The sequence below is a fragment of the Branchiostoma floridae genome, chromosome 12 (assembly GCF_000003815.2).
Source record: "Branchiostoma floridae strain S238N-H82 chromosome 12, Bfl_VNyyK, whole genome shotgun sequence".
Taxonomy (NCBI): Eukaryota; Metazoa; Chordata; class Leptocardii; order Amphioxiformes; family Branchiostomatidae; genus Branchiostoma; species Branchiostoma floridae.
Genome location: NC_049990.1, coordinates 2,334,698 through 2,356,929, shown reverse-complemented (window position 1 = coordinate 2,356,929; position 22,232 = coordinate 2,334,698). Strand labels below are relative to the sequence as shown.

General features: G+C 44.1%; 2 protein-coding genes and 5 non-coding genes across 11 annotated transcripts in view; 5 read left to right on the top strand and 2 right to left on the bottom strand.

Annotated features, from left to right (window-relative positions):
• The window catches only part of LOC118426912 (histone demethylase UTY-like), an 89,320-nt gene extending 87,828 nt beyond the window's left edge, over positions 1–1,492 (top strand). For 3 of the 5 annotated variants that reach the window (XM_035836524.1, XM_035836522.1, XM_035836521.1), the window contains one exon: positions 645–1,492. In XM_035836524.1, coding sequence (XP_035692417.1) covers positions 645–680 — 36 coding nt within the window. In that variant the 3' untranslated portion in view covers positions 681–1,492. The remainder of the gene's footprint in view (positions 1–644) is intronic. The other 2 variants (XM_035836528.1, XM_035836527.1) reach the window with 2 other exon arrangements.
• A 1,653-nt stretch (positions 1,493–3,145) lies between these two features.
• Positions 3,146–12,573, bottom strand: LOC118427972 (probable serine/threonine-protein kinase DDB_G0278509). The gene is made up of 12 exons (XM_035837938.1): positions 11,397–12,573; positions 10,732–11,104; positions 9,475–9,691; positions 8,535–8,747; positions 7,852–8,043; positions 7,115–7,296; positions 6,770–6,853; positions 6,115–6,332; positions 5,254–5,388; positions 4,933–5,037; positions 4,594–4,760; positions 3,146–3,321 (listed from the first exon to the last, which is right to left on the bottom strand). Exons 1-12 carry the CDS (start codon positions 12,548–12,550, stop codon positions 3,146–3,148), a joined length of 3,216 nt encoding a protein of 1,071 aa, XP_035693831.1. The 5' UTR covers positions 12,551–12,573.
• A 4,248-nt stretch (positions 12,574–16,821) lies between these two features.
• Positions 16,822–16,893, bottom strand: Trnat-cgu. The gene has a single exon. It is a non-coding gene; the product is annotated as a tRNA-Thr (tRNA).
• Positions 16,894–17,666: 773 nt separating this feature from the next.
• Positions 17,667–17,806, top strand: LOC118428345. Its single transcript, XR_004832648.1, has one exon. It is a non-coding gene; the product is annotated as a U4 spliceosomal RNA (small nuclear RNA).
• A 781-nt stretch (positions 17,807–18,587) lies between these two features.
• Positions 18,588–18,727, top strand: LOC118428344. Its single transcript, XR_004832647.1, has one exon. It is a non-coding gene; the product is annotated as a U4 spliceosomal RNA (small nuclear RNA).
• Positions 18,728–19,509: 782 nt separating this feature from the next.
• Positions 19,510–19,649, top strand: LOC118428343. The gene has a single exon (XR_004832646.1). It is a non-coding gene; the product is annotated as a U4 spliceosomal RNA (small nuclear RNA).
• Positions 19,650–20,679: 1,030 nt separating this feature from the next.
• On the top strand, positions 20,680–20,819 carry LOC118428342. Its single transcript, XR_004832645.1, has one exon. It is a non-coding gene; the product is annotated as a U4 spliceosomal RNA (small nuclear RNA).
• The last annotated feature ends 1,413 nt before the right edge of the window (positions 20,820–22,232 follow it).

Sequence of the window (22,232 nt, the reverse complement as noted above, 5' to 3'; positions counted from 1 at the left end):
GTCTTCCGTCAACCTTCCAACTGGTCAATTTACTTATTACTAACTAGCCTGCAATGAATGTAAAAAACTTATCCCATACTACAACTCCTGTATTAGTTAGATAAGTCTTAAGTTAGGCTATAGAACTGTAGTTATGTAGATGCCATACGTTGTACCTCGTACAATTGTTGTGCAATAAGGTTATTAATTAACTAACTTAAATCTCCGAGCCTATCCTACGGTAGCCTAAGATAGTATCAAAAGCTGCCAGAGGAGTGAAGCCGGCCTAGGAGTGTGTTTGGCTACCCAGTGGCTGATGACTCCCTTTGGCCAGCTATACTCCTTAGCCGGCTTTGAAACTGTCTTATGCCACTGGTAAATCTGCCTGGAGATTAAGCTTACTTTCTCTTTTGCTCATGTGTGTGGCCCCCTAATATGTGACCTGGTCGTGATTTTTTGGTGGCAGATAGCTTGTGGTGTAAGGAAGAAGTGATGCATATTTGTTTGTTGTAGTACTTGCACCCCTTTTAATGAGGCTCACTATACTAGGTGCACTGTTTCCAATTTTTATAAGCAGGTCTACCACACCTTCCTGTGAGTTGGAACACTTGTTCAATTTTTCTTCAAATTCTGACATTCTTTTTTTTTCTTCTGTATTTCTCCAGGCATCACCAGAACAGTCTTCCCAGAGCTCCTCATGACCTCGGGCGACCCCCGGCATCATCACCGACCCCTGACCTTTCCCAGCATGCTCTTCTTTCTTCGGAGCGATACCGGAGGGCTAACAAAATACACAGCAGACATTATGTGAATAGCGAGCGAAGAAAGCGACTTTCCGACGGAGACATCGGATGAGTCCGCCCCAACTATGCAAACCTGGCTGTACAGATATTCGGCGGCGAAGTTTCCGTCGAGATATGAACATAGTTAATCCGCGAGAAAAAGAGACTCCATGTTACCTGTCTTGTAAATTTTGAAATGTCCCATTTTTTTGCAAAGAATCGATTGACGACGAACAAGTCTTTGTATATTTATATACCAGTATCTCTCTCTGCCCACGATGAGATCTTTTATACAAGTGTGATAGTGTCGGTACGTAGCTTGTTTCTGTTGTGAATTCCGTTTTGTTGTGGTAGTGTACAAAGTGAAGAGCAGATTCGTTAGGACGTTACGTGGGCCCTGTACTATAGTTGGAAGATGCTAGAGAAGTTTTTCTTGTATAGATATATTTGTATACTTGAAGTTACAAGTAGTGTGGATCCGACCTTTTCGTTTTTCGACTGTTTGGTTCGACCATTACTCCTCAGGCTGTAGTGAAGAAAAGAGTTCGATGATTTCTATAAACGGGACGAAGCGCGGCGTCGGCTATCGTTGTTCCGGCGCCCGCCCGCCCTCCCGATTTCTAAAAAATGGGTTGCACGATGAGTGTACGACTCCTGATCAACAAACTGATGATGATCACCAATTGTACATGACATTTCTTCATTATTTATGAATACATATTTATTGTATTGGAATTATCCTTGTCTCAAGTCTTTCTTGCCTCTGATAATAGCATCTACCAAGTCGCTGGTCTAAACTTACTCTAATAGTAGAAATTGGACAAATGGAGCGAGTAGTATTCTTTATTTAGATTTTTCCCAGAGTGAAGGGAGGACAAAACAGGTGCAAAATGTACCTTTGAAGGCTGCCCTCCTGTACATACATGGTACAACATAATGTACAATAATACAATACAATGATATGTACAGTAGTAGCATAGAATGACATTATCAAAATATACATTCATCACAAACCGGTAAAATCATGGTACAGTGACACAAGATGATGAAAAATAACGTGGCGAAAAACTAGAGTGGTCTTGATGCTAGGCAAGAACTGCAACCACAGCAAGTGATCATCGATACAGCAGATGGTACTAAATCTGTTTTATGTAGCCTTCAATGATTCTAGGGGAGTCACGGGTCCCATACTGACTCCTCTCGCAGGCCTACTCCCATAGCATACGATTCCCAATTTCTACTATTAGATTAATTTAGACCAGCGATCCACGGAGCCTGGTAGGGCCTATCTGGTCACACAAATTTAATCTGTTGGTCCTTGGAACCAAAATTAAAAGATTAAACTAGAATACCAACATAGAACAATCAGAGGAGATGGTGACGGAGTCAGATGCTTTTTTTTTTATTGATACAATGTAAAAGTACAAATAAACGCACGAGGACAAAGTGATGGCGGACACAAGTTGCACTTATTTTAGTGCCACCACTTATACAAGAATTGAAATAATAAATTACACAGGACTATAATAAATAAATAATTACATTTGTATATACAGTGAACGTGAATCGAACCCCTACCGATAGAAAATAAAACAAAGAATGATACCTGAACTTAAAAGCGATTTGTTGATATAATGTAAACATGAGTAGCCGCTATAAATTCACAATTGACAGTAAGAGAACAGAAAACACTACCATGTAAAATCAACATTTGTTTGGCATTGTTCGCAAGACTATTGGAATCACGTATGCTAGTTTTCATCACAACCCATTTTCTTCGTGAGTATTGTCGCCTTGCAAGATTCTAATCTACACCATCTTTAATTAGAAAACATTCTTCAACCATTCAACAGTCTTCAACCATTGCATACACCAATTCAAATTTACATGGCAACCTCCAGGTTTTACTATTCAATATCGCAGACAATACTGATGCCATAGTCACTCTATGCGAGGGGGATGTATAAAATGGTCGCCTTTGTACAATTATATGATTTCTTATGATATAAAGCTAAAATGGGTCTATAGAGTCATTCCAAGTCACCGTGCGGACGTTTGTTGCCATTGTTTAGAATTGGGGAGGGGAGGCCATTAACTAGTTTTACCATTTGGCAAAGTTTACAAATATTTGTAGAAGTGAAAGAATCACACAGGACTTTGACAATTATTCAGAAAGATATTTTTGTACTGTTTCAAAATGTTTCTAAAATATTCAAATAGATTAATATTTTCTTGCCCGATTCTTGGTCAATTTTTTTTTTAAATTAGTCGTTGTGGCTTAGATATTCCTTTATTCAAAATGATTCAGACTTATTACAAATATCACCTGAAAACCCTCATGGTGACTTGGAATGGATGCCTTGGGATCTGGACTCTATACTGCCTCAATGAATCTCTGGTGTGTGTTTTTCCTGTGGTGTTGAAGACGTAGCTCTGTTATTAGAGATGGAGTCTCTCAGCAGCTTCCACAAACTCCTTGACCTTGGGCGGTGACCTGAGTGCGTCTTGTCATTCGTCTTGGGATCTGCAGAGGAGTCCTCATTGGCTTCTTCGGGAACTGCTGAAAAATAAGTATAAAATTTGCGTGGTGTTTGACAATGGGTAAGTCCCCATTGGGTCGTAAATGATAAAGTTAGTACAGCCTCATCATTGCACCAGAGCCATTGGCATCGTTATGCGACCGAGTCAGAGACACATAAGAGTTCCTTTTATGTCTAATAAGATAGTATCAAAGCTGACCCCAGGGAGTCATCGGCCACTCCGGTAGCCAAACACACTTCACTGTTCTGGCAGCTTTTGGTACTATATTATGCTACCGTACGATCTGCTTGGAGATTAGGGGATGTCCTATCCTGTTACATCTGTTTTACGACTAAATCGAGGCAGAATCATAAGCAATCGTATGGATTAAAATCAGAAACCTTGTGGATAAGCTGCAGTGTCTCCGCGAATTTCGAATTTGGTTTTACCTTCTGACATAGTCTTAGTCAAAGACATAGTGTTTGCACTGAAAGAAATTCAGTTTTGGTTTGCACTGACGAATAGGGCTGTGCTGCCCAGTCCTGTTACGTATGTGTTTTACTTTTTTTTTTATTTATTGATCTTTAGGGTAGTCCCTTCAGTTAACGTAGTAACTGATTTCCAAGGGAGCCCTATATACATGTTCGCACATGTTCGCACAACGACGGGTTATACCGCCCCTTACGGGGTGACACACCCGTCCGGGTGAATGATGTAGATCACCATGTGGCTGATACGAGACAGAGGTCGCCAGGCCTCCATCCGGGTGATTTGAAGTGAATCACCAACTTCCGACAGAAGGCTAGGATTTGTACCAACGCACACCGCACCATCGCACGTGTGGGGGTTCTTTAACGTGGTTCTTCCCATACACGGGACCTCCATTTAACGTCCTATCCGAGGGACGACTCATTTTTCACTTGAGCAAAGTGAGGAAAGTCGTGTAAAGTGCCTTTCCCAAGGGCACAAGACCGGCAACACGGCAGGCGGATTCGAACCGGCGACCTCTCGTTCACGGGCCGAATACACTACCACTGTGCTACGCGGCCCCACTAATCGAGATTACGAGTAAATCGAGGCAGGATCATAAGCAAACGTTAATCTCCAAACAGATCCTACGGTATCATAAGATAGTATCAAAAGCTGACAGACGAGTGAAACCGGCTTAGGAGTGTGTTTCGCTACCGGGGAAATGTACATGGCAAATGAAGACCTCTTGGCTGACTACACTCCTTGGCCAGTTTGGTACTATCTTATGCCATTGTAGGATCTGCTTGGAGATTGAGCAAACGTATGGAATAAAATGAGAAACCTTGTGGAGAAGCTCCTGCTGCCTCGGCCCCAGCGGGGTCGTCGAATGGTTCGAGATAGGTGACGTCACAGCAGCCCTCCATCAGCCGGTCCAGCTCCGTGTAAAGCTGCTGGAACTCCGGGCGGTCGTCCTCCTCCCACTGCCAGCACTGAAGCATCAGGGAGTACCTAAAAATACGACAGACGTGATACTGCATGTAGAGTTCAGTTTACAGTGTAAAGCTAAAGGGACTTCGGACGGTCGTCTTCACCCCACTGGCACTGCCAGCACTGGAGCATGAGGGCGTGCCTAGTGGGGTACAAATTTTATTATACTTTCTAGATACTTTCTGGCGCTAACCTGACAATACTGTGACAACTGTTAGTACTCTGCATGTAACTACTACAGTGGAACTCCGGCCGGTCATCTTCCTCCCACTGCCAGCACTGAAGCATCAGGGAGTACCTGGTGGAGTACAAGTTAAAGTTATGTTGTACTTATGTTGTGCTTTCTAGATACTGTCTGTCCCTGACAAACTGTCACTACCGTGATAAAATCTCCAACATGTTTACCACAGTGTAAATGTTTGATGACACGTCGCAAATTCTTCTTTTTTTATCTTTAGTCATTGTAAAACGATTTAACGTCTGCCTGCAGATTTTGATCAAGGTGTGTACGTACATCTCCTGCGGACAGTTCTCGGGCTGCGGTTCCCGGTAGCCACTGCGCAGCTCCTCCATCAGCTGCCGGTCCAGTCCTGGGTACGGAACGTTCCCCAGCGTCGCGATCTCATAAAGAACCACGCCGAACGACCAACTGGGGATGAAAAAGAGGACAACTTTTATTTTCATGATTTTAACGAAGCAATCTAGCAGTTCCTCCATCAGCTGCCGGTCCAGTCCTGGGTACGGCACGTTCCCGAGCGTCGCTATTTCGTACAGAACCACACCGAATGACCAACTGGGTATGGTAAAGAGCATAACTTTTATTTTCAGGATTTTCATTAAACAATCTTGAATCTAGATCTAGCTAAATTTGTCCGGAATGCAGCCAGCGCTTGTTCCGGTCTTCTTTTACCTCCTGAGTTTGGTTGTGGAGGAACCAAAATACTGTAAATGCATTTAAGTTCGCGGGGATTTAATTTCGCGGTAGCGGGAAAAATGACTTTTCGCGGTGGATTTAAATTCGCGGTAGCACCATCGACTACAGTCTAATACCTTAATAGAAAAATTTTCGCGGTGGATTTAAGTTCACGGTGAAGTGGTCGCCGCGAAATCCGCGAATATTAATCCACCGCGAACATTTCTGCATTTCAGTACTACATTTACCGTCTGTCTGTACTGTGTATGTGGCACTGTTAATATACATGTGTAAGTTACTAACTTGAGTGCAGTACCACATTGTCCTCGTCTGTCCAAAAGCAAAGTAAAATAAAAACCCGGGGTGTGAACCGGTGCCATATGACGGTTTACCATAAAACACTGATCCTTACATCTGCTTGGAGCGAGAGGCCAGCAAGGTTTAAACAACCCAACTACTCACACGTCGCTCTTGCTGGTGTACCTGCCCTCCCTCAGCAGCCTTTCCGGCGCCATCCACCTCACGGGGATCTTCTGCTCCGCGTCCTGCCGCTGGTAGCCTCGCTCGTAGACGTCTGTGGCCAGCCCGAAGTCTGCGATCTTCACCACCAGGTTCTCTCCCACCAGCACATTCCGGGCCGCCAGGTCGCCGTGCACGTACCCGGCTTGAGAGATGAAGATCTGAAAAAAAAAACGCACGCCTTTCAAAATCTGTTTTCAACTTTTGAATCTAGCTTTGACGTGGCGTCGCAAGCGTGGCGTGACCATATGGTCTTTGGTTCAAAGGCAAAGCCCAGAGCTAGAGATCCTGGGATCGAGTCCCCTGATGTGCTCCTACGATGTACCCTCGGCAAAGACACTTAAAATGAATTTCCTCACTTCACTCAGGTGACATTGAGTACATAGCTTCGTGTTTGAGACCGAAAACGCAATTTTGCTTCTAGGCGTCCAGTTAAAGCAGTTGGAATGTAACTATGCTAGACTAATCCATTTCTGGCATCTTTAAGTTAAACTTGGATGGCTTCTTCGGTGACATTGGCACAAGGTTCAGGGACGGTCTTGAAAGATTTTCCTGATGCAAATCATTATTCGTAAACAGAGTAAAGCTTGCTGCTTACCATTCCGTTTGCGATCTGCCTGGCGATCTGGTACTTGTTCAGTTCGTCGAGGTCATAAGTGCTGTCCTTCATCCTCTCGTCTGCCTATGGGAACAGATAGTTTCATCAGGTCGATACGTTCTTCGTCGGCGTCGGCTAGGTATTGACACTTTACTTTTGTACAAATACCTCTGTTCACCTCTTTTCAAAATGCTCTTATCTTCCTACACCAGGACAAACAACCAACAAATCTTGCCTCAAGCCCAATTATTCATGTCAGCTTGGCTGGCTAACTCAGCCAGGCGAGGGTAGAGGCTTAGAATGTCAAGGAAACTCAAAGGAAAGGCGATTTTTTTAAGTTCTCACCTTCCTGCACTTGAGCAGGAACTCCTTCAGGTCTCCGTACGGCATGTACTCCGTCACCATGTAGGCCGGATGTGACGTAGTGCAGCAGCCCACCAATCCTAGCAGGTTTGGGTGTTTCCCAAGGTCAAGGGTCGTCTCGATCTCACGGACGAAGGTGACCCGTTCCTGTGCCCCGGCGTAAGCTGGAGAAATATGTGGTTAGACTCTTAAGAAAGCTCGTTATCTTTAATCCGGTTATGAAGCCTTAAGGACTGTGTTCAAGCCTTCGTCATTTAGACTGACAAGTCACTTCCAGCACGTGATCTATACCCACGTCACGGGGTAAAGTTACTGTTCAAGAACGATACCGTATTTTAATTTACGCCCCTTTCACTCCCCCTGGCGTAATAGTAAAACGTTTTATTATATGTACCAAGTCTTCATGAAATGCAGCTCGCTATATTCCTGCCATTGGCTGCAGTCGCATTGGCTTGATTTGTCTTGACATCTAGGTGATATTTTCACCCTCGACCCCAACCCCACCCCGAAAAGTCTGAGCTTTCAAAATGCATGTTTTGTAACGTTAATGGCTTTTTGTCAGTAAACCAGATCTTTCACATGGTTAATCCATCACCGTCTCCTCAATGAGAGAGTTTTTAGAAATTGTTTTCCTGTCATTCCTCTCTAAGATTTTTTTTACCACATCCTCCATTCTGGAATATCATGTTTGTTTGTTTTCTTAGCCGAATAAGACTTACCGTGCACGGTTTTGACCACCACTGTCTCCTCGGTGGGGAAGCCGTTGTCGTTCTTGTGGCGCGTCGCTAGGTGGACCACCCCAAAGGCGCCCCTGCCAATCTCTTCCTTCAACTCCAGGTCTTTCCGGTCCAGCTCGTACTTCTGGAACTGGGACCGGATGGGCACCGGTGGGGGCTGGCTGGCTGGGAAACCTGGAAGTAAGAAGCATTGTTTATTTTTTGTTTGTTTGATTTTTTGTTATTGGGTAAGCTATCTCTTCCCTCAGCTCCAGGTCCGCCCTGTTCAGCTCGTACTTTTGGAACTGGGACCGGATGGGCACCGGTGGGTGCTGGCGGTTGGGAAACCTGGAGGTTAGAAACAGAGTTTGTTTGTTAGCTGAAATTCTGACAGGGAAAGCTGGAAGTTAGAAGTATGATTTGCTTGTTTGTTACCTCTCGGTGGGTGATTGCGCGTATTTGTCGACGGGTCCCGGGTTGATTTTAATTTCGAGTGCGGGGCCGTGCCCCAAAATAGCCTGGTGGCCACGGGGTAACGTAGGGAAAACGCTCGAAAGTGCATAAATAGCCTGTAAACTAGGGGCAGTTTTTCTCAATGGGGCCGTATCATTATACAGCCATGTACTTCTGATACAAATAAAAAGTCAAAAGGGTCATTTCAAACATACGTTCCGTAACACGTTTACCTGTAAGGTCCATGTAATGGTTGTCGTGACCATTAGTCCCGCCCCGACCGACTTCGAAAGCCATCCGGCGCTTCTTCTTGGCCCACAGGAAGCCGAGCACGCAGGCGGCGACGGTCACCACGGCCAGGGACACCACCACGGAGATCACGATCACGGTGGTGTTGGTCAGCCCCTGGGGCGGGGGAGGCGGCAACGGGGTCGTGTGGTCTTCATCTAAAGGGGAAATGACGAAAGTGTGTTAGATAGCGCTTCTTTTGGGCCCACACGCAGGCGGCGACGGTCACCACTGCCAGGGACACCACCACGGAAATCACGATCACGGTGGTGTTGGTCAGACCCTGGGGTGGGGGAGGTGGTGGTAACGGGGTCGTGTGGTCGTCATCTTCATCTGAAGGGGAAAGGTAACAATGTAAAGTGGCATCGTGTGGCGCAATCGGTTAAGTGTTTGACCCAAACCCCGCAGAGGTCCCAGGTTCAAAGCCGTTGATACACGCCTTTCCTCACATCACTCAGGTGTAAATGAATACCTAGCTTTGACCGTCCCATGGTTAGAACGTTGTCGACTGGTGCACTCTTTTAAGACGGGGCCGATATCGCTTGCCAGGCAGTTACGACTCATTACTTGTAGTCACGTGTCCCTAAAGTCATGTGGTAAGCAATTTGCTTGTGTTGAATGAAAATTGCAAACTTGGATCGTACCAGCACAGATGAGCTTTCATGCAAACTTTTCCTGATGTTTCGCTAAATTTGATGTTCAGCTAAAATTGTCTTCATTCTTGGGTAGGGTATAAAACAGTCTATTCCAGATCACTTCAGTGTCACTGACGAAAACTGGTGAATTCCAGTTGAAACGTCTGACCGTTTCCAAAATCATATTCAGTTGCTCGAGTAACTACTTTTTCGCTTTTCCTGATATTGGTGAAGAGAGTCTCTGACGCACCTGTGGTGGTAGCTATAGGAATCCGTACGGTCGTCCCCCGTGTGCCTCTAGTTGTGGGCGACTGCGGGACCGGCCGGGGTCTCGGTGACGTCCGATCTGCGCAAGACATCTCCAGTTCCTGGGATACGTTTGGAACGGGCATGAAGGCCAGGCCGGTGAAGGGACCAGCGGGGGAGCAGACTATCTCGTTTCTGTTACCCAAATCCACGCTTGTTACCTGGACAAAAAAAATACACAATGGGGCTCGTTTGGATGCATGGTACTCTCCAAGCAGAGGTTGAGTCGCTGAGATATAGTAGAGGAGCGCCCGTGTAGTTTTTCCGACTACTACTATATATCTCCGCGACTCAACCTCTGCATGGGGAGTAGATGCATGGTGGTCAAAGACTATCTCGTTTCTGTTACCCAAGTCGACACTTGTCACCTGAACAAAAAAACTACACAAACACAATTAAGACTTAGGTCACATTTCCAAACTGGGGCCCGGCCGGGCAGCTTCCAGGAGCGAAACGAATGATATAAGAGCCATAAAACTTTCAGAAAATGTCAAAATAAGGTTCATGGGCGTGATTTGTGTATATCATTAGGTATACATTTTAATTTTTCATTTCTTAAAACATCCCGGCCGGGCCCCGGTTTGGAAATATGACCTATGCCTAACAGGTCTCCTTTGGATACATGGAGGTGAAAACACAAGATGTAAACGCGGAGCAATCAAGACCGCTGACTTCTCTGTCGTTTGCTGAGTTGTAATAATTGTACATACATCTATCTCTGGTATAGTAAAGGCCTATACGTCCCTTTCTGTATACATGTACCGCTTAGGCAGCCTATTTTTCGCGTAATTTTCAGGGAAAGCTGTCTTATCTTCATAATTAAATTTTGCGTATTTGCCTTCCTTGTCTTTATGGTAATACGTCGTAAGGTGTCTTCTGAATTCAGCGTTAAGCATTGTCTGGACCCTTTATACTGGCCTTCAGTTATGGACCCCAGGAGGAACATCTGCGATGTATGTTACTAATGGATATCATAAACAAACAAACAAACAAACACTTAACAGATCTTCCTCACTCCACCCAGGTGTGAAAATGGGCACCTGACTTCGGTCGGGGAGGTAAAAGAAAAGCATACATTTACCTTCTGTCTGTACTGTGTATGTGCTAACGTTACTGTTAATAAGATCTACTAACTTAAGTGCAGTGCCACATTGTCCTCGTCTGTCCAAAAATAAATAGAAAAACAAACAAACAAACAAACCTGCATCCAGCGGACCAGTTCCAGCAGCTTGCAGTTGCAGTTCCACGGGTTGTTCTGCAGACGCAGCGTGCGAAGGCTGGGCAGCTGAGGGAACATCATGCCCGGTACACTCTCGATCTTATTCTGACTCAGATCCAGAGATTCCAGATTTCTCAGGCCGTTAAAAGCTCCAGGTTGAACACTACTTATGTTATTCATACTAAGATCTAAGGAGATGAGGTTGAGTCCCTGGAAAGCGTCTCTCGGGATACTGTTGATTTTATTCCCGCTGAGTTTCAGAGTGTCGAGGCTCTGGAGCCCTGGTACCATCCCGCCCAAAGTCGCGTTGAGAGCGTTGTCGCGCAGGTCCAAAGTCTTGAGATCCGGCAGTCCCCTAATTTGCATAAAATTTGTATAAAAAGTTTCACATTGATGATTTCTATTGATGACAGTGATTGGTCCAAAACCTTATCAAAAAGTGCAAATCGCAGTCTTCTACGACTTAAAATAAATAATCAGATTTTTCAGTTCCAACCATCAAGGAGGAAGAAATTTCCCTTACTTACTGACCCTGTCCTGTGCTGTAAATTTCTAAAATCAATAAGAAGGGGAAAGTAAGTGTAAAAAAACAGCCTCCCAAAATAGTTAGTTATTACTAAATTTAATTTCTGTATGTGTCACCCTACCTAAAGGCGTCTATATGGATGCTGCTGATCTTGTTGTTCCCTAGATCGATGCTGACCAGATCCTCCGCCCCTCGGAACCCCCACGCCGGTAGCGCCGCGATCTTGTTGTCCGCCAGGTTCAGAGTTGTGGCTCCGCGTAGACCCAGGAAATCCCCTTCATCAATGCTGGTGAGGGCGTTGTTTTGAAGATCGACTGAGTCCATACGGAGCATCCCTGCGAAAGCGTCGCGCTCGATAGTGCTGATGGCGTTGTCACGGAGACGCAGGGTCTTGAGAGAACTAGCTCCTACGAAAGTGTTAGCTCGGAGAGAACCAATGACGTTGTTATTGAGGTCCAAGTCCGTGAGGTTGGAGGAAAACGCGAAAGTGCCGCTCGCTATGGCGGAGATGGAGTTGCTACTGAGGTCCAGAGTCCGGACAGTGTTCAGTCCGCTGAGACTGCCGCTGGAAAGGGCGCCGATGTTGTTATCACGAAGAACCAGCGTCTGAAGAACGGGAAGTCCGTAGAAAGTACCGGTGGGAACAGTATCGATGGCGTTCGTATTCAGGTCTAGCAACTGCAGGCTGCTTAGACCTGTAAAGGCACTGCTGGTGATGGTATTGATGTCATTGTTGTCGAGATACAAGTTCTCCAGTGTGGAGAGTCCAGTAAAGACATCGCCAGACACAGTGGTGATCGCATTGCCGGTCAGAATCAGCTGTTTCAGGTTGTTTAACCCTATAAAGGGACCGGATCCGGTGGCGAAGCTGTCGATGGAGTTAAAGGGAAGGCGTAAGATTTCAAGATTGGGCAGATCGAAGACGCCGTACGGGATGGTCCTGATTTTGTTGCTGCTAAGATCCAGCTCCTGGAGAGCGTTCAGGCCGCGGAAGTCGACGACGCTGATGCTGTTGATGTTATTGCTGCGGAGATATAAGTGTGTGGTTGACGCGGGGACGCCCTGAGGCACCGCGGTGAGACCCAGACTACTGCAGTCCACTTTGGTGCCGTAACAGTTACAGGAGTACGGGCAGAGCTGATCAAATGTGGTCCTAGGAGTCGAAGTCGTCGTAGTCGCCGGAGTCGTCGTTGTCGGCGGAGTCGCAGTCGTGATCGTTGTCGTGATCAGCAGTACCACCAACAGGAGAGCGAGGCTAGGCAGTGGAGGGGACATCCTCTTTGGTGTAGAGACTCTGTACCGCAGTCTACAAGGACAGAGACATGAATGCAATGTTAGAGGCAGTGTTTTGCCGTACCGTAGAAGTCCGCTAGGTCTCAGTGTACTATTATCTGACCAAGGAGCCGATGTAAGGATGTAAGGCTCGGTGTTTTTGTTGGGGGGGCATCCTCTTCGCTGTAGAGACTCTGTCTGTACAGTAACGTACCGCAGTCTACAAGGACACAGAGAGAATACATGAATGCAATGTTAGGTACAGTGTTTTATTATATCGTAGCCGCTGTCGTGGTTGTAGTTGTTGTGATGAGCAGTACTGCTAACAGGAGAGCACGGATTGATGGTTGAGAGGACATCGTCTTTGCTGTAGAGACTCTGTCTGTACAGTAACGTACCGCAGTCTACAAGGACACAGAGAGAATACATGAATGCAATGTTAGGTACAGTGTTTTGTTATGCCGTAGCCGCTGTTGTGGTTGTCATTGTTGTGATGAGCAGTACCGCCGACAGGAGAGCACGGCTTGGGGGTTGAGGGGACATCCTCTTCCCTGTAGAGACCCTGTAAACCGCAGTCTACAAGGACAGACAAGACATGAATGCAATGTTAGAGGCGGTGTTTTGTCGTGCCGTAGAAGTCCGCTAGGCCTAAGCGTTGACAGTGTACTATTATCTGACCAAGGAACATATGTAAGGATTTGGCGAAGTCTCGGTGTTTTGGTTGAGGGGCCATCTTCTACGCTGTAGAGACTCTGTACCGCAGTCTACAAGGACATACAAAAGACATGAATGAAATGTTAGATGCAGTGTTTTGTCGTGCCGTAGAAGTCCGCTAGGCCTAAGCGTTGGTAGTGTACTATTATTACATTGTTAACCTGGATATCCAACCTTCATAAAGATACATTGCGTAGTGTGATAGTTTGCATTTTTGTATTTGAAAAACGTCGTCCGTATCAGTAAATTATATGTGATTCACCCAAGTGTACTCATTTCCGGTCGGGCGGGCTTCCGGTCGTCCACGGGTAAGTCTAGTACGTTACGTCATCCTGTCATGCCCTAGGCCTTGGTACCAGTAAGATCCACCCTACCACCTTACCCCTTCCTAGAAGCTGTGACGTCATTGGCAGACGACAGAAAGACTAGCCTAGTAACCACATCATCGTGAGCTCGCTACTATCTCTACGGGGCTAGGAGTGTTGCTCACCAACACAGTATAGCGCACGCCGCGGGACTTTTTCCTGGCTCATACACACACACGCGCGCTACACACACACGCGCGTACACAAACACACACACGCACACATACACACAAACACACACACGCACACATACACACAAACACACACATACACACACACTCACACACAAACACACACACAAACACACACACACACACATAGACACACATAAACACACAAACACACACACATACGAGTATAAAATGCCTTGTGCCCCACAACAACACTGTCTCAACATTATTTTGACATATACCCTCCCCTCCCCCAATACACACACCACAATCTAGCGAACTCCTTGCCACCGATCCAGCAAGATACTTTTCGATCTTAAAAGTGATTGCATTGTGTACTTCTTGCTATAGGTGATCAGGCAGGAGAAAGGAAAAGAAAACAAATATACGTTTGACTTTTCTTGAAAAGATTGGCTATATGCTTGTCTTCGTATCACCGTTGTTACTGTGCTAGGAATTGTGGCGATGTAGCCACAGAGTAGACTCAACAACCATATTTGTGCAACAAATGTTTCGCAACGGACACCCTGTCCGACTTCAAAGGCTGACAAAGAAAGTCTTCTAACCTTTAGTTTTACTAAGCAAACACTGACACGGGAAGACTCTGTTTACAAGATAAGAGTTACAAAAAAATCTCAGGGGGAGTTGTCGCAATGCTTGGAACTATGACTCTCTAGCTATAGATTTAACGAACCCATTTGTACAGCAAGCGTTTCGTATCAGACACTGTCTCCTGCCACACATCAAAGACTGGAAAAGAAAGTTTTCTCACCTGTAAGGTAACGTTAACACACCAATAGTCCTTCTGTTTACTGTAGTTACTAACTTGGCTCCCGACAAAGATTAGCCCAAGCACGGTGAGGATTATTTTGTAGCTCGTAACCCCACAATCATCTCGTTGGACGAGTTTTTGTCCCACACGTCATAATTGCGTGCTGTGTTGTCGGGGCGAAACTCGGATCCTTTTTGTTGTTCTTCTTTAGTCAAGTCGAAAATAACCCGAGGGACATGATGTAACCACATTTGGACTGAATTCTGCACTGCCTGCCTGTGCCAAAGACTCGTTTTGGATCCTTTTCCAATCCTGTCAGTTGTTTGGCATTTCCTATACTTCACCAGTAAAGTCTGGACGCATAAAACGCACAGAATGAAAACAAAACAGCAAGACTTAAGCCCCGGTCACAAGAATCGTACGATTGACTGCGATGGAGGTTTTATGCGCGGCATAAGCGCAGTATGTCGTAAGTCGGGGAAGAATCGGAAGCAATGGTTTAAATATATGAAGCCGTGGTCACAAGAATCGTAGTGCATCGTACGATGAGGTCATTAGAGCGTACCTGCGTCAATCGCAGGTAAATCATAGTATATCGGGGAGCCTCCTATGACGAAAATAGAGCTGAAATGGATTTTGAACATGTTCAAAATTTCGCTATCGTCGTAAGATTTTATTTGCCCCCAAAGCAGACTTCATTACGGCAATTTTTGTCTACTGATGAGGTTTTACATTTATGAATTTTTAGCATGTTGTGATGGTTTCAGTTTTCCCTGATATTGTCGATATTAACGAAAAGGGAAAATATATCAGTCGCAACTGCCACAATCGCAACCAGAGAACAGCGCGCCACGCACAGGTGATGCAGACAATTGTTTGATCGCTTCATGCACGTGAGTTTATAATTAGATCAAATCTCAGCTCTCGTCGGTCTTGGGCCAGTTTACCATAATCGTAATAACCATGGGGACAACTCAAACATAAAGGCAGGCTCTATGAGTCGGAAATATATATGATATAATGCTTATCATATGATTTTTGTATGATGGCATCTTGTTGTTGATAGCATATCATGATACAATCTTCGAAAGAGCCTGACACGCAGAGCCGCGGCAAGCAGGCCGAGATAACCATACCAGTACTCACGCTTGATTTGAACTTTTCCTTGTAATACTCTTGTTGTCATGGTCTTTTTAAATTAATTTTTACAGTTAAAGATATTATAGGAAGGTATTCAACAGCTATGTCCACATTTTGTTGGTTAAAGAAGCACAAAAAACGGTCAGACGGCTATACAGAAGAGACACGAGTGAAAAATCGTACGACGCTGGAAAAATTTTGAACATCATCCGATGCTCTGCGATGCTCTGCGATGGCTGATTTTGCTTACGATTTAGCTGCGATCCACTGTGATCATCGTGCGATAGGCGTAATATGCCATCGCAAGGACGTCGTACGATTCTTGTGACCGGGGCTTTACTTTCCCCTTCAAGGATATTTGGATTCATCCACGAGCAGGTTTTGTGGGGTCAATCGCCTAAGTTGACCCCGTCTAGTATATAGATATCAGCTAGTTAGCTGCCTATAGTGTCCACAGTTTATTGTCCCTGTTGTAACTCCAATAAAGTCAGATAGATATAAATAACGATTGTAATATTTTGTTTAGCCCCTAGTTCTCAAATGTCTCAATAATGCTCAACACAGACAACACGTGAAATAATATCTATAGCAGGTAGGAAATTTCCCGAGCAGCCTGGTAACCCCTGCTTCGTCTATTGAGTCAGTTACTCGTAGTCGAACTTGCCTAAACTTGAAGTTTCTGACTTAGGGAGATGAGATGATGCTACAGTACAGTGCCTAGAAGTGGTAAATGGCCTTGCACTCATTCAACTTGTTTTAAACAAATCTGTATTGACCTCTACAAGGCCATCTTTGCCCTTTCTGGTGTGATTACACCTTAGTTAGTTGTCTAACGACTCCTGTGAGCAGGGGGGGAACCAACAACGCTTTGTTTGCGCCTGGGGATAGACTTATAGTTTACGCACAAGAATAACAGAGGAGACTGTGTGGCGAAACCAAGGACATGAGATTTGTATCTGGGATGAGATTTGTATCTGGTATGACCGCCATCCGGATATATGGCTGAAAGGGCCAAAAACGAACGAGTGAATGGGTGAATGTCATTATACATGTAGTTCTTTATACATCGATGAGAAAAGCAAATAGACATTATTAATGTACAAAAGTACTCCCAGCCACCTGTGAGGTTCGAACTCACGACCCCTGGTTTACGAGACCAGTGCTCTGCCTCTGAGCTAAGGTGGCAGATGGTGACCCGTCACGTCTGGGATGTGACCATTTCTATACCATAAGTACATCTGATTTGTACTTGTCAACCGTATATCGAATTTGCTGTAATCAAAGAGGTTAATAATTTCATATTTTTTACATTTCATTTGAGTTTTGCAACTATATCCTGTATCTTGATTTGTTATTCTTGTGCTTTGCTTGTCTGTATCCGTTTTATTGTGTTTGTGTAATGCCCTTTGTTTTGAAGACGACAAAAACGTAGCTGATTGCTTGATTGTGTTGTCAGCACGTCTTGTCATTAAATGTTGCAATACATAAAAGGAAAAAAGAGGATTCCGACTTAACCTCCTTGTCGTAACATACTTACATCTCAGGTATGTTGCATCAAATAGCTTGATCAAACGTAAGAAATATATTTTCCATAGACAAACTCTTGGACAATAACAGGTTCAATAGAAACAAAGGACAGAAAACCAAACTTGACGTATGCTAATTAGGGAGTCACGTGACTAATACGTGCACGCTACGTTGGTCAAGACTACATGTAAAAATGTTCTACAGCTACTCATAAATAGAAGATTCTGTTACTTTCATGACACCAATAAAGAAAAAGATATATATTTCTGCTGACATTATGGACACGTACATTATAGATCAGGTAAATGTTATTAACGATATCATCGTTGAGAACAATAAAAACGTCATTTTCTAAAGTTGTACGGTAATTGTCCCACAACAAGAACACCTCTCTACTTGCCGTGGTGCGCAAACCCTGACCTGAATACGACAGCTTTGCGCAGAGGCGATATCATAGCCGATGAGGGCCACCCGAGGCGTGATTATTGCTAGTTGAAAACTTTTCCCAATACCCCGCCTGGAGGACGTGAAATACCGTCCGACACGGCAATTTTTAAGATCTCGAACAGAGCTTCATTTTAAACCAAAGAAGAGTGCAGCTACACACATCTGACTGATATTCCCTTTCCACTAGGACGGCGCTCTCTCTGAGACCTCACTTTCACAAATCAAATCAGTGGTTCATTTGCATAAGACTAAGGGGTCCATTTACAAAGCTACCGCCCTGTCACCAGTTTTTAGTAGAATCCCACCAATCTGACACCAACTTTATAGACCTAGGCCACACATGCGTTAAGTTCGGCTTTACAATGACTTGAGAGATCCCCATGTTCCCTTGGCTATAACACTATTAGAATCCCACGAAGACACCAGTGTTGTAGACATGGATTTGGTTTTATGCTTCGAAACAAAAGGAGGTCCTCCTTGCCGTAACATCCCAACATCTCAGATAGCTGCCTCGGATGACTTGCTTACACCTAGAACATTAAGAACATTACATTTTCCACCGACAAACTCTTGGTCAAGAACATGTTCGATGGAAACAAAGGACAGAAAACCGAACTTGACGTATGCTAATTAGATAGTCACGTGACCAATACGTGTATCCTACGTTGCTCTAGACTACATATAAATGTGTTCTTGATCCATCTACAAATTGGATTTTCTTGTATTTTTTAACAGTAACAAAGAAAACTATATTTCTGTCACTATCATTGACACGTACATTATATACGTACATTATCTATTAGATAAAGATTATCAACGATAAGGTCTTTGAGAACAATAAACCCATCATTTTTTAAAGTTCTACGGCACTTGCCATGGAACCCAAACCCTGACCCAAACAAGTCAGCTTTGCGCAGAGGCAATATCATAGCCGATGAGGGCCACCCGAGGCGTGATTATTGCTAGTTGAAAACTTTTCCCAATACCCCGCCTGGAGGACGTGAAATACCGTCCGTCACGGCAATTTTTATGAGCTCGAACAGAGCTTCATTCTAAACCAAAGAAGACTGCAGATGCACACATTTGACTAATACCTCCTTCCCACTAGGACGGCGCTCTCGTGGCGCTCTCTCTTTCACACAAGTGGTACCATTACATAAGAGTAAGTAAGGGTCCTCTTACAAAGCCCTATCACCGGGTTTTAGTAAAATCCCACCAATCTGACACCAACTTTATAGACCTAGGCCACACATGACTTGAAAGACCCCCACGTTCCCTTGGCTCCAACACTATTAGAATCCCACGAAGACGCCAGACTGTGCTGTAGAAATAAATTCGTTTATATGCTTCGAAACAAAAAGAGTCCCCCTTGCCGTAACATCGATATCCCAACATCTCAGATACTAGTAGCTACCTCGAATGACTTGCTCACACGTAAAACATTACATTTTCCACCGACAAACTATTGGTCAAGAACAGGTTCAATGAAAACAAACAAAGGACAGAAAACCAAACTTGACGTATGCTTATTAGATAGTCACGTGACCAATACGTGTATCCTACGTTGGTCTAGACTACATATACACGTTTTTGTTACAGCTACTCATAAATTGACTTTTTCTTTTGCTTTCATAACATCAATACAGAATAAAACATATCCCTGCAATCATTAGAGACAGGTATTAGTAAGATCAGGTAATGTGTATTTATGATAAGGTCGTTGAAAACAATAAGCCCGTCATTTTCTAAAGTTGTACAGTATACTTGTCCCACAACACAAATGACTCCCAGTTTGCGGTGGAACCCAAACCCTGACCTCATCACGTCAGCTTTGCGCAGAGGCGATATCATAGCCGATGAGGTGAAACCGAGGCGTGATTATTGCTAGTTGAAAACTTTTCCCAATACCCCGCCTGGAGGACGTGAAATACCGTCCATCACGGCAATTTTTAAGAGCTCGAACAGAGCTTCATTTCAAACACAAAGAACTCACTTACACACACTAATTAAGTGGTAAACTTACATAATACTCAAGGTGCACTCTCACTGCATTGCGTGACGCTTGCGTCACTGCGGATATTCAAAAAAGATACTCAACGAATTTCAGAGATAAAAAAACGAATTTTCTTGCTTTTTTGTATTTTGTCGTCTCCTAAGTCATAATTCTACGTATTATAAATTATAAAATATTGGAGAAAATAAGAAAACAGTGGCGCAGTGAACGAACCCAGCAGTGACGCAAGCGTGATGCAAGTGCGGTGAGAGTGCACCTTTAGGGGCCAATTTACAAAGCTACTGCCTTGTCACCAGTTTTCAGTAGAATCCCACCAATCTGACACCAACTGTACAGAACTAGGCCACACATGCGTTATGTAAGTTCGGCTTTACAGTGACTTGAGAGACCCCCATGTTCCCTTGGCTATAACACTAGTAGAATCCCACGAAGACACCAGTGTTGTAGACAAACATTTAGTTATATTCTTCAAATCAAAAGGAGGTCCCCCTTGCTAGTCTCTACCAGACTCCGGAGTCTGGTAGAGACTACCCCTTGCCGTAACATCCGAACATCTCAGATAGCTGCCTTCGATGACCTGCTTACACCTAGAACAGTAATAAAACTACATTTTCTACCGACAAACTCTTGGTCAAGAACAGGTTCCATGAAAACAAAGGACAGAAACGCAAACTTGACGTATGCTAATTAGATAGTCACGTGACCAATACGTGTATCGTACGTTGGTCAAGACTACATATAAAAGTTTATTACAACTACTCATAAATCGAATTTCCTTTTACTTTCATGACACCAATAAAGAAAAAAATATATATTTCTGCTGACATTATGGACACGTACATTATAGATCAGGTAAATGTTATTAACGATAACATCGTTGAGAACAATAAACCCGTCATTTTCTAAAGTTGTACGGTATACTTGTCCCACAACAAGAACCCTCCCTACTTACCATGGGACCCAAACCTTGACAGAAACACGCCAGCTTTGCGCAGAGGCGATATCATAGCCGATGAGGTGAAACCGAGGCGTGATTATTGCTAGTTGAAAACTTTTCCCAATACCCCGCCTGGAGGACGTGAAATACCGTCCGTCACGGCAATTTTTAAGAGCTCGAACAGAGCTTCATTTTTAACTAAAGAACTCACATTCACACATTACATAAGAGAAAGGGGTCTATTGATTACTTACAAAGCTAGTTTTTAGTAGAATCCCACCAATCTGACACCAACTTTATAGACCCAGGCCACACATGCGCTATGTAAGTTCGGCTTTACAATGACTTGAGACGCCCATGTTCCTTGGCTCCAACACTATTAGAATCCAACAGTTGTAGACATACAGTTAGTTAACGTTATATGCTTCGACACAAAACGAGGTCCACCCGAGGCGTGATTATTGCTAGTTGAAAACTTTTCCCAATACCCCGCCTGGTGGACGTGAAATACCGTCCACACGGCAATTTTTATGAACAGAGCTTCATTCTAAACCAAAGAACTCACATTCACACATTAGGTAAATTGTTCATTTACAAAGCTACGTCAGATACGCAGCAGATCGCGTCACGGCAAGAGTTTGACGTCTAGTCCACAAGTACAGCGACGCAGTTATGATCATTTCCAAGCACGCTGGTGACGAAATATTGTCACATTAGAAATAACAGAACTAGAAAGGCCGACATTTGCTTGAGAGCAAATACAGCATATTTCAGCCATCTCCCTCCCCATGCAACAATAGACTATTTCAAAATCACCCATTTGAAAAATCACTTTTACTAATGACGGTTTAACCCAAAAATGAATCTTACAAAATTCCCCCGTTCAAGAATGGACTCCAGTGCACCCTATGTGAATTTGCACAATAGACCAGTCCAGAAATACTCCCACTGAAACCTTGGCCTTTTGAATAAGAAACGAAATCCAAATTTGAATTGGGCAAAAAAGGTCACAGTGCATGAAAAGGCATAATAGACCAGTCTAAAACCACTTCCAATAAAAATTGAATTTTGAATCATCACCCGTCCAAAACTGAATTTGAAAAAATCCCCCTTCTGTGTGCAAAAAATGGACTCTTCCATGTAAAGTAGAGCAGTCCAAAAATACATCCGCTAAAATAGGACTTTGACATAATCACTGAAGTCCAAAAAATGGATTTTAAAAAAGCCCCCCTCCATGCAAGAATGGACTCTTCCAGCACACCCATGTAAAATTGCAAATTAGACAGTCCAAAATAACCCTACTGAAAGACTTTGACAAACTAGAAGTCACCAAAGTCCAAAATATGAATTTTAAAAAAATCCCCCCTCCGTGCGAGAATAGACTCTTCCAGCACACCTTCTGTAAAATTGCAAAATAGACCTGTCCAAAAATACACCCACTGAAAGACTTAAGCAGTCCAATGATGAGTTTAAAAAAAACATGAACCCCTCCGTGTAAGAATGGACTCTTCCAGATAACACCGGGCTCGCTGATTGGCTGTCACCCCCCCTCCTTAGAATATAGATTCAGGCTAAGTGATTGGTTACCTATCTAATTAG